The sequence below is a fragment of the Enhydra lutris genome, unplaced genomic scaffold (assembly GCF_002288905.1).
Source record: "Enhydra lutris kenyoni isolate GAN:26980312 unplaced genomic scaffold, ASM228890v2 scaffoldscaffold30, whole genome shotgun sequence".
Taxonomy (NCBI): Eukaryota; Metazoa; Chordata; class Mammalia; order Carnivora; family Mustelidae; genus Enhydra; species Enhydra lutris.
Window position 1 is genome coordinate 4,092,917 of NW_019154114.1, and position 11,885 is coordinate 4,104,801.

Sequence of the window (11,885 nt, forward strand, 5' to 3'; positions counted from 1 at the left end):
GCAATCAGGATTCCCACAGATGTAGAAATGGGAACGACCTTCGTTCAGGGTGAAGGGAACTGCATGAGGAGAGGCAGGGAGGTGGGACTGCCCATTCTGAGAGCTCCTCCTTGCTTTCACGACCCAGTTTCTGGGTCCACCTTCAAGGTCCCTCATCTTCTGTTGTCTCTGGTCTGTGGGTAGTATAGATCCCTGAAGCTGGGTTTTTTGTTTGTTTGTCCGGTTTGGTTTTTTACTTCTTATTATGGAATCAGGCTCAGATTGGCCAAATTCTGCAGAAGCAGGACCTGAAACTGCAGAAGGAAAGTTTCAGGCAGGCAGGAGCCAGTGGAGGACACCAGAGGAACTGGGAACCTGACCACTCACCTCCCTGCACCCCGAGGGATGGAGAGGGTTGGGGCTGCCTGCAGCCACACAGCACCAAAGGGTTTCCAGTCTGTGGTAGAACAGTATAACACATAAGCTTTTTTTAAAAATTTTATTTATTTGTTTGACAGACAGAGATCACAAGTAGGCGGAGAGGCAGGCAAAGAGAGAGGAGGAAGCAGGGTCCCCACTGAGCAGAGAGCCCGATGTGGGGCTCGATCCCAGGACCCCAGGATCATGACCTGAGCCGAAGGCAGAGGCTTTAACCCACTGAGCCACCCAGGTGCCCCAACACATAAGCTTTTTAAGGCTCACCCATGTCGACGTGTTCAGTACTTTTTTCTCTGTATTGCTGGATGATATTCCATTGTACAGATGCAGTACATTTTATTGCTCCGTGTATCAGTTGATGGACCTTTGGATTGTAAATTATAGATAATCCTGCTATGAGCATTCATGTGCAAGTTTTTGTGTGGTTGTATGTTTTCAGTTCTCACAGGTTTATACCTAGAAGTAGAATGGCTGGCTCATAGGATAAGTCTATGTTTAACTTTTTGAAGAACTGCCAGATTGCTTTCCGTAACACCTGCACCACTTCACCTTCTCCATAGCGAGGTGTGAGGGTTCCAGTTTTTCTATGTCCTTACCAACGTATGTTGTTAGCAGAATCTCTTACGTGAATCTCTTTGAATCTATTTTCCTTGTAATTTTGTTTTTCCGTGGAAGAAACCAGTTCAGTTCTGGAGAGGATCCCAGAATTTGGGCTTTGCTTATTATATCCATATGGCGTCTTTTAACTATTTCTCTGCCCCTGGCATGCCTGTAAACTTATACTCATTTATTTGTATTCTATAGGCTTGATCGGATTTCGGTTTCAGGTTCTGCTTTGTTATGTTTTGGGGCAAGACTACTTTGTGTAGGGCTATGGACTTCCATTAGAAAACATACATTGTCTGCTTGTCTTGCTTTTTGTGGCAAAGTAAGTTGTTTGACGTCACAGTCAGATTTCCGCAAATGTTTCTCTTAGCATGAATGAGGTGAACTTTTCTTCCTTAGCATATGAGCCATTTATTAGTATTCCTTACTCTGTCCCTCATTATTTCATATTCTTTAACCAAGTATGCGTAGCTGGCACATTTCTTCATCTTTTGTAGAAATTCTTTGTGTGTTAAGAATATCGCCGGGGCTCCTTGTGTCAGGTGACTTTCAGTCCCTTCCTCCCTCCCTGATTCCCCTAGTAAGGCAGGGGGTGGTTCTTACCTTCTAGTTACAGTGGTACCTCGCTTTTGTAGTTCTCCTCACCATATCATCACTCTTGGTTTGGAAGATGCTCTCTCTTTATTTTTTTAAGATTTTGTTTATTTATTTGACAGATAGAGATCACAAGTAGGCAGAGAGGCGGCAGAGAGAGAGAGGAGGAAGCAGGCTCCCTGCTGAGCAGAGAGCCCGATGTGGGGCTCGATCCCAGGACCCTGGGATCATGACCTGAGCCGAAGGCAGAGACTTTAACCCACTGAGCCACCCAGGTGCCCCTGAAAGATGCTCCATTTATGTCATTTCTTGCCACCTAGAGCATGAGATCCCTAAGGACAGGAGCCTTGAGTGTCCAATTCCCACAATTCTACTGCCTCATGTGACCCACACAGTTGACAGAAAGGATACTCTCACCCCTTCAAGCTTATGTGACCCATTTGTTTGAAGCTCCCGGGGCTAAACCGTGGTGCCAGGTCCCTGGAAGCCTCACTGAATGTGATGGGAAAGGCTGGGGCCAGACCCAGGGAAGAGAGTGGGGGGAGTGGGCGGGAGTTGGGGGGACAGTGCACACACAGGGTTAAAGGCAGGAAATTTGTAAAGCAAGTGTTTGTAGATCAGAGTTCCTTGAGCTGAGGACAGGAAGCGGCAGGCAACATCAGAAGCCTGGGAAGGCCGCTGCTGGATAGACTCAACCCTGGTGTCTATTTCTATGCTCACAGGCCAGAATTCTGCCAGCCCCGTCCGGACCACACACACAGGGCAGGTGCGAGGGAGCCTCGTCCATGTGAGAGACACTGATGTGGGGGTCCACACCTTCCTGGGAATTCCCTTTGCCAAGCCGCCTCTAGGACCCCTGCGATTTGCACCCCCCGAGCCTCCCGAACCTTGGAGTGGTGTAAAGGATGGGACCTCCCACCCAGCCATGTAAGTGGGGAGTCCAAGGAACTCCAGTCCCTGATGTGGAGGGTACCCTGAACCCCAGGCCAGGCTGCAGTTGTCATTTCATCTAAACCCCCACGGCCAGTCTCCCCTCTGAGTTTGGTGGCTCCCCACATGCATTTTTCCCATGAGCATGCAGATGCTTGGAAGGGTAAAGTAACTTGCCCAGGCTCTGGGCTTGGCACTTAAAACAGGGATACACACCTGCCTCACTTCTAGTCATGTCAGGAGTTCTCTGCCACCAGCGGAGGCTTGGGTTGGCTCCATGAACCCTGTAGGAGCCCTTGACTCCAGCAGCAGATGCTGAGATCCCTGAGGGGTGGACGACCCCCGCTGTTTACAGTTACTGGGCTAGGGCCAGGGCCAGCTGCCTGGGGCCAAAGGGCATGTGTGTGTTCTTGCATCTGGAAACAGTGGAAGAGATGCGGTTCCCTGAGAGCCTGACTTGAGATGAAGGCTGTCCCACTGCCCTTCTTCTTCTTTTTTTAAAAGATTTTATTTATTTATTTGACAGAGATCACAAGTAGGCAGAGAGGCAGGCAGAGGGAGAGGAGGAAGCAGGCTCCCTGCTGAACAGAGAGCCCAATGCGAGACTTGATCCCAGGATCCTGAGATCATGACCTGAGCCAAAAGCAGAGGCTTAACCCACTGAGCCACCCAGGCGCCCCCCCATTGCCCTCCTTACAAGGAATTAATCTCCATTCGTTCGGGCAGCACACAGATGTGGGCTGCTCCCTGGTTCCACGCTGGTCCAGGTACAGGAATACAGTGGTGAATGTCAACATGTGCAGTCCATGGCTCTCGCAGAGACTCCGAAGAGTCGAGATTTCCCAGCCTCGGGGGGATTGGTATCCAGGGCCTTCATGCCCTTGAGGCCTCCCTGGAAGACTGGGCTCCATCCCCTGTGGGACTAAGGGTAGCGGGGAGAAAATCTGGGCCCAGGATCTGGTTTTGACCATGGCACGACCCTACTAGGTGTCTGCAGAACATCACGGTCTCGAACACGATGGTTCTGAAGCTGATTAACTTGAGCCTGCCCTTGACCTCCGTGTCCGAAGACTGCCTGTACCTTAACATCTATATGCCTGCCCATGCCCATGAAGGCTCCAGTCTGCCGGTGAGTGCCAAGCCCCTGCCACCTGGGGGGTGAGAGCATGTTGCTTCTGCAAGAAGATCAGAAGGGACAGGATCAGCCTGGGCCCCCCTGCAGTGTGACCCTGTTGAGAAGCCCCTCACCACTGGGTGTAAGAGTGTTTCCTACCCAGCATCAGTGCTGACCCTTGGGCCTGGGGTCAAAGAACCCTGGCTGCTCCCAGAGGTCAGAAGCTGGATGGACCCAAGACTCACCCAACCAACTCATGCCCAGGAGACCCACTCAAGGGCTGGATCTGTGGAAGCAACGAGAATGGAGAAACTTCAGTAATGTACCTGTGGGACGATCAGGAAGATGCCCCTTTCTTCCAGCTCAGAGAGTGCCAGGAGAAATGAAGCCAGACTTCGGTACATAGGGTGGGACCCAAAGTATGGGAGATCTAGTTTTCCTTATAGAAATTAGGTCCCTTTCAGTCTAAGTCATGAAGAAGGTCACCCTGTCCTGCCTGAGTTCTGTTTATGCGGCTCGGCACTTAGAGCCAAAGTGGTGGAGAATCCGGCTAGCAGCCCCAGTGGGGTCTGGGCAGGGTGGGAGCCACATGGTGTCTGTGCCTCGATTTCCCCAGGTGTTGGTGTGGATCCATGGTGGCGGGCTTGTGATGGGCATGGCTTCCATGTATGACGGCTCGGTGCTGGCGGCCTTTGAGGACGTGGTGGTGGTCACTATCCAGTACCGCCTGGGTATTCTAGGCTTCTTCAGGTGAGACTGGGGCTGGGCAGGGCAGTGCTGGTGGAGAGAAGCCAGGACCGCCCCGTGACCCCTGTTCTCACCGCCTCTCAGCACTGGAGACAAGCATGCCCCCGGCAACTGGGGTTACCTGGATCAGGTGGCTGCGCTTCGCTGGGTCCAGCAAAATATTGCCTCTTTCGGAGGAGACCCTGGCCGTGTCACCATTTTCGGCGAGTCCGCGGGTGGTACAAGTGTGTCCTCCCATGTTGTGTCCCCCTTGTCCCAAGGACTCTTCCATCGTGCCATTATGGAGAGCGGTGTGGCTCTGTTGCCCGGCCTCATTGCTAGCTCAGCCGATGCGGTGTCTGCGGTGAGTGCCCCCAGCTGCAGGAAACCAGACCACTGCCTCATCTCAGACCTCTCAGCCTCCATCACTCTGCTAAATGAGGATGATGAGGGGCCCCTTCACGGGCAGGACTGTCTAGGCAGCCCCTCTGGCTGAGACCTCTGAATCCACACCTAATACCTTGTGAGATTTGGGGTGCACCTGCCCCCAACTGCAAACCTGGGCAAATCCCTCTCCCCTGTCTGGAAGGATGAGGCAGCCCCTGCCTGGTCTCTTTACAGATGGTGGCCAACCTATCTTCCTGTGGCCAGGTTGACTCAGAGGCCCTGGTGGGCTGTCTGCGGGGCAAAACTGAAGAGGAGATTCTGGCCATCCACCAGGTTGGGCCAAATGGACATGTGTGTGGCAGAAGGGGACCGGTGGGGGTGGGGAGCAGGTCCTTTACATTCTCTGGGCAAGTTACTCCATCTCCACACCTTGGTGTCCTCACAGCCCTGGGTGGGAAGTCGAGGCCAGACCATGCAAAGCGAATGGCAGGATCTCTTAGGGGAGGGGGTGTGAGCATCCTGGATGAGCTAGGAGGGGGTGAATGGGACTCAGAGCCCATTAGAAAATGTCTGGGACCTCACTTTGTGGGCCCTCTCAGCCCTTCGTGATCATCCCTGGCGTAGTGGATGGGACCTTCCTGCCCAGGCACCCCCAGGAGCTGCTGGCCTCCGCTGACTTTCAACCTGTCCCCAGCATCATTGGTGTCAACAACGATGAGTATGGCTGGATCATCCCCTCGGTGAGGCCCAGCCCCAAGCTCCCAGGTGCCGGGGGGCACAGGGCAGGAGAGGGGATTCTGGCAGGGCTCAGGGCATCATAGCTGTAGGCCCACCCTACTCTCAACTGGAGATTCCCCCACTACCCAGGCCATGAACAGCTCTGATACCTGGAAGGAAATGGACAGAGAGACCGTGAAGGCCATTCTGCAGCAAATGTTCACAATGTTGGTGAGGCTTCTGGGGTCCTGCCCAAGTGGACGGGGACTCCTCTCCTGTCCAGAAAAAAGGGAAAACCCATCCCCAAGATAGCTTGTCCATGCATTGTCCTCCATGAGCAAAGGCTGGGGTCACCCCAGAGCTTGGCCTCTTCCTCCCCATTCCCTGTACCATCCCAGGATCCATCTTCCCAAACCTGACTCTGCAGCCTCCCTGCTGCTGCCTGCTGCCTGACCTGCCTATTTCTGATCCACCTGGGCTAGATGTTGCCTCTTGAGTCTGTTGACCTGTTGATGGAGGAGTACATGGGGGACAGTGGGGACCCCCAGACCTTCCGAGCTCAGTTCCATGAGATGATGGGGGATACCATCTTCGTGATCCCTGCACTCCAAGTAGCCAATTTTCAGCGTGAGTACATCTATAAGGCCACAGCAGTGAGGGGGCAGCTCTGTGGGTCCCACGTGAGGTCTGTTGGTGTCCAGGTCCCAACCCATGCCTGTGTATTAGGTCCCTAGGTGCCAGGCACTTAATGTCCCTCATCTCAGTAAATCCTCGAAGCTAGTCTAAGAGATGGGCATTTTCCCCACTTTACAATGAGGACCTTCAGTCACTTGCCCAAAACCACATAGCTAGGAAGTTCCAAGGTCATGATTTGAACCCTTGTCCTTCCCACTGCTCTTGCTCCAGCCAGAGGCTCCCTCACCCCACTGTTCAGATTTCGACCAACTTTGGACCTAGCTATCTTGTCACCATGGGTGATGCAGGAGAGCCCCAGGTAAGGGACCACCATGTCACAGCTTGTGCTCCCCACCCTCTAGGCTCACACGCCCCAGTCTACTTCTACGAGTTCCAGCATCGGCCCAGCTTCCTCAAGGACATCAGGCCGCCCCATGTGAGGGCAGACCACGGTGATGAGTTACTTTTTGTCTTTGGAACCATCTCTTGGAAAGGCTACAGTGAGTGTTCCTGGGCGGGGTCCCTCAGAGACTCCTTGTTCCCAGAATGTGGGATGGGACCTTGCCTGGGTCCCTGCGTGAGGGTGATTGTCCTCTCTGTACAGATGAGCAAACTGAGGCTCAGAGAGAGGGTGGAATCAGGTGCCCAAGATCTTACAGCTAGAGAGGCTGAGCTGGAACTCGCTTCCCTCCACCCCAGACCATCCCAGCCGTGGATGCCTGGCAGGGGTGCAGAGGAGGGTATTTTGGAGGCATATTTGTTTCTTAAGTGACTTCCTGGTGTCAGAAGGAAGAAGGGATACTTTTTGGTCAGGATTGAGCCTAGTTGGGATGAGGAGAGGGCCTGGCACCCCAGGGCTGTGGGGGGAGTGGGCAGAGAGCCAGGCCGGGGAGGGCAGAAGAGGACCCAAGGAAAAGCTGCACATGGGCTGGTGAGTGTGGTGGGGGCTGACCCGTGTGCTGGACTGGGGTTGACCCCCACCTAGACCCTTGTCCTCTTGCTCTCTGTAGTTGAAGTCACAGAGGAAGAAAAGCTGTTGAGCAGGAGAATGATGAAGTACTGGGCCAACTTTGCTCGAAATGGGTAAGATGTCACACCCCACCTCAGCTTCGGGGATGGGGCTTGAACCCATTCGGGGGTCCCCCTTTTCTGTTGTGATCTCATTAGCGTACATGTATCCTTAATTGCAAGGTGGCTCCTTCCCCAGCTCCAGGTCCCACATAGACCTGGGGCCTTGTGGGTGCCGGATGCTCTGTCCATCTCCAGGTGACCTGGAAGAGGGGGACAGTGCCATGTTACCCACAGAGCCTCTCTGATGGGAAGCAAAAAAACAATCCAGGTCACCCTGCCCCCTGGTGACACTCTAGTGGGAGGTAATTTCTTTCCTAGATTTAGAAACATCCCCCTGTCACTCCCCAGCCCCACCTGGCCTGTTGGATGCCTCACCTGACCCCATTCGGGGTGCCAGGCCTGGGCTCAGTGGGGCTCCAAGTGACCACCCCTGCCCTGCCGGGAGGGCATGTCTACAGGAACCCTAATGGCGAGGGTCTGCCACACTGGCCCGTGTTGGACCAGGAAGAGCAGTTCCTGCAGCTGAGCACACAGCCTGCAGTGGGCCGGGCCTTGAGGGCCCACAGACTTCAGTTCTGGACGGAGACCCTACCCCAGAAGATACGGGAGCTGATGGAGACGGAGGAGAAGCACACAGAGCTGTAACTCCCTGTGTCTGGGGGTGAAGGGCCAGGGAGGGGGGGCTTGGGTGTAGGTGGGGGTCTGCCGAATATACCCACGCACACCCACTGAGGAGCCAGGAGCTTTTCCTTCCTTCCTACAGCCATTCATTCATCCTGCCAGGCAGCCAGCCAGCAAACATTTATTAAGAACCTAGTGCATTGGGGTGCCTGGGTGGCTTAGTTGTTAAGCAACTGCCTTCAGCTCAGGTCATGATCCCAGGATCAAGCCCTGCATTGGGCTCTCTGCTCAGCAGGGAGCCTGCTTCCCTTCCTCTCTCTCTGCCTGCCTCTCTGCCTAGTTGTGATCCCTGTCTGTCAAATGAATAAATAAACTCTTAAAAAAAAAAAAGAACCTAGTGTATCATGTTAGTTGCCAAGCCCCCCATAGGTCCTCTCGTGTTAGACACACTCAGTGAATCCCCCACATGAAGCTGTGAATGAGCAAACCTCAATGGAAATTCACCCCGGGCTGAGCCTCAGGTCCCATCCCCTTTTCCTCCCCTCTACCCCACCCCTACCCTCCCTCTCCTCTCCCTTTGAAGAAGGGTTCTTTGGGAAATGTTACCCACATCTGGCTCTCAGCGAGCTCCAGGGGCTGTCATATCTGTAAGGCGCCAGTAGAAAGCCTGGATGCCAGGAACCCAGGAGTTCCGAGATCTTGGCCACTGGGGCCACCAAGTACTGAGGACAAAGTCCCCATCCCCACCCATTGTCCCTGGGAGTAAATGTCATCTACCACTGACATTTCAACACCCAACCAGTCTCTTACCTGTGTCCCATGAGGTGACCGACTCCATTTTTGTAAGAAGACTGAGCTTGTCCTTGGGCCCCTGGAGCCTGGACGAGCTGTTTGGGGGCCAGGAGAGCCAGCTGGGTCCCTCAACCTACCACAGGGTTGGGGGAGGGGTGCGGGGGGAGGCAGCGCAAACCTTATACATTTGTAGCACATCCATCCAGATCATCATCCATATCTGCGAGATGGTTCCTGGAAGTTGGATTGGGAGACCAGAAAGTCCAGAATAAGGGACTCTTTTGTTTCCAAAGGTCTCTCCATCCAAGGAGGTCTCTCCTCTTGCCTTTTGGAATTCTCCTTGCCAGCCATGCCCCCCACCTTGCTGAGCTTCCCCCAACTCCCCATGGGCATCCACATGATTAGTTTTCCTGCTTACCCCATTGCTTTCCCTAAATTTTTCCTTCCCTCACCTTGTGCACCCTCCCCGCAAAGAAGTATGCAGTATTTGATCTTCTGCAGTATTTGATCTCAGCGCACAAAGATACCGAACTATGTTCACTCTGCCTCTTTGTTTCACCAAAGCACTTTTTCTCTGTCTCTCAGAGGCTGTATCCTTCTTCTCATAGACATAGGAGTCCTGCTATGCCCCCGCCTCTGACCAACTTGCCCTCTCCAGGCACTAGATTTTCCAGGAGGAAAGTCCCCTTCTTTCCCTCCACTGCATGTGAGCCCAACCACAGAGCCTCCTGAAGAGGGGCCTGAAGGATGGAGACTGGCCACCAGATGGCAGACAAGGATAACCTTAAAACTAGGGAGAGGGGAGGCGCTTTCCTGTTAGCGGCCACTGCTGTGTAATGCAGCTCCTGCATCCTGGAAGCATTTACTGAGCACCTACAGCATGCGTGCCTCTGTATGTTTTTCAGTCCTGCAGATGCACGATATACTTTCCAAAAGTGGGTTCCCAGTATTAGTTTCTTAGTCATCTTATTTTTTAAACAGTTTTATTGTGGAATAATTTACATATAATTAAATTCACCCACTTTAGGTGTACGGTTTCACAAAGCTGGCTAAATATTGGAGACATACAACCACCATCACATCAAGTTTTAGACTATTTCTCTTTTTTAACATTTTTTTAATTTGTCAGAGAGAGCACAAGCAGGGGGAGTGGCTGGCAGAGCAGGCAGAGGGAGAAGCAGGCTCCCCACTGAGCAGGGAGCCTTACGAAGGACTCCATCCCAGGACCCTGGGATCATGATCTGAGTTAAAGGCAGATACTCAGCCGACTGAGTCTCCCAGGCATCCCTCAAGTTTTAGAATGTTTCTGTTGCTCCAAAGAGTTCTTTCCTGCTCATTTGCAGTCAATCACTGCCCTGACCCTGGTCCAACATAGCCACCAAATTGCTTTCTGTTGCAATAGTTTGCCTTCTCTAGAATGTCATAAAGTGAAATCATTTATTACTGGTTTCTGTCACTTAGCATAATGTTTCTGAGATTCAACCAGTGGTTTCCTTTTTATTGCAAAGTAGTATTCCATATGTGCCATGCTACATTTTTTCTATCCACCAATTAATGGATGTTTAAGTGATTTCTATTTTTTGGCTATTTTTATTAAAGTTGCTGTGAGGGGCGCCTGGGTGGCTCAGTGGGTTAAAGCCTCTGCCTTCGGCTCAGGTCATGATCCCAGGGTCCTGGGATCGAGCCCCACATCGGGCTCTCTGCTCTGCGGGGAGCCTGCTTCCCCCCCTCTCTCTGCTTTCCTCTCTGCCTACTTGTGATCTCTCTGTCAAATAAATAAATAAATAAATAAATCTTAAAAAAAATAAAATTGCTGTGAACATTTTCAGACAGGTCTTTGTGCAGACATGTTTTCACTTTTTTTTTTAATTTTATTTGTTTGAGAGAGAGAGAGAGCACAAAAGCTGGGGGGGGGGCAGAGGGAGAGGGAGAAGCAGACTCCCAGGATCATGACCTGAGCTGAAGGCAGACACTTTAGCGACTGAACCACCGGGTGCCCAATGTTTTCATTTTTGGGGGGGAAATAGCTGAGTGGAATTGCTGGGTTATATGGCAAGTGCATATTTAACTTTTTTTTTTTAAAGATTTTATTTATTTATTTGACAGACAGAGACCACAAGTAGACAGAGAGGCAGGCAGAGAGGGAGGGCGGGTGGGGAAGCAGGCTCCCTGCTGAGCAGAGAGCCTGATGCGGGGCTCCATCCCAGGACCCTGAGATCATGATCTGAGCCAAAGGCAGAGGCTTTAACCCACTGAGCCACCCAGGCACCCCGCATGTTTAACTTTTAAAGAAAATGCCAAGCTGTCTTCCAAAGTGACATGTTTATGCCCCCACCAGCTGTCTATGGGGATTTTAATTGCTCCCTAGCCTTGTCCACACTCGGTCTTACCCGTCTTCCACCATTGATTAATTGTAGCAGGTGTGTAGTGGTATCTCAGTGTGCTTGTTCCCTGTTTCAGTGTCTTTCTCTGTCTCTGTCCCTGGCTCTGTCTCTCTCGCCTCCTTGCTCCTGCTCTGCTGCATGTACCAACGGATCAAGGTGCAGGGTGAGAGATGGGCCCCACTTGAGAGGCTGCCAAAGACAGTCCAGGGAGGTGCACTGGTTATTTTTCACGGAGGGAAGTTTGACCCTGGGCCTCTCCAGCTCTGAATGCCAGCTGGAACCCCAGGAGAGAATCTGGCATCTTGTCTAAGCATGACCCTCACCCAGCTCCTCACTGAGCCAACACTTCTATTTGAATCAGTAAATATTTACCAGAGCCTCGCACTCCCACACATCCCCCACACCATGCCGACTCCTGGCCAGCCATGCTCCTGACACTAAGGCCCAGAGGTGAGTCCTGCCTTTACTTGGGCTAGAGGCTGTCCCAGAGAGACAGACCCCCTGACAGACCGCCCGGCCTGTGGCAAGAACAGGCTTCCATGGGTTCTGGTTCCGTGTCTTGTGTTTTCACACATGTAATCTCAGACCCTGTGAGGTGCTTCCTAGGATCATCACTGTTTCACAGACGACAAAACCAGACCTAGGGCTCTGGGTAAAAAGTGGCACAGCTAGCCCTCGGCAGGGCCCAGATTTGAATGCAGGAGGTCTGGCCCTTCAACTACATCATCCCGGGATTCGGAGTAGGATTTGAGTTGTGAATAAGAAGCTTCCAGCTCCTCTTACTCCATTCTCTCTGCAGACCTCAGAACCTCCTGCCAGGAGTCCGGGGGCCCCTTGAGGGCAGTGCCCGG

General features: G+C 52.6%; 1 protein-coding gene across 1 annotated transcript in view; it reads left to right on the forward strand.

Moving 5' to 3' along the window:
- Nucleotides 1-8,015, forward strand: part of LOC111153057 (cocaine esterase-like) — a 9,151-nt gene extending 1,136 nt beyond the window's left edge. Inside the window, exons 2-13 of the mRNA XM_022511859.1 lie at nucleotides 128-147; nucleotides 2,340-2,544; nucleotides 3,535-3,676; nucleotides 4,278-4,411; nucleotides 4,493-4,751; nucleotides 5,009-5,107; nucleotides 5,374-5,514; nucleotides 5,642-5,722; nucleotides 5,974-6,118; nucleotides 6,529-6,666; nucleotides 7,177-7,249; nucleotides 7,696-8,015. Coding sequence (XP_022367567.1) covers nucleotides 128-147; nucleotides 2,340-2,544; nucleotides 3,535-3,676; nucleotides 4,278-4,411; nucleotides 4,493-4,751; nucleotides 5,009-5,107; nucleotides 5,374-5,514; nucleotides 5,642-5,722; nucleotides 5,974-6,118; nucleotides 6,529-6,666; nucleotides 7,177-7,249; nucleotides 7,696-7,882 — 1,624 coding nt within the window. The 3' untranslated portion in view covers nucleotides 7,883-8,015. The remainder of the gene's footprint in view (nucleotides 1-127; nucleotides 148-2,339; nucleotides 2,545-3,534; nucleotides 3,677-4,277; nucleotides 4,412-4,492; nucleotides 4,752-5,008; nucleotides 5,108-5,373; nucleotides 5,515-5,641; nucleotides 5,723-5,973; nucleotides 6,119-6,528; nucleotides 6,667-7,176; nucleotides 7,250-7,695) is intronic.
- Nucleotides 8,016-11,885: the final 3,870 nt, after the last annotated feature.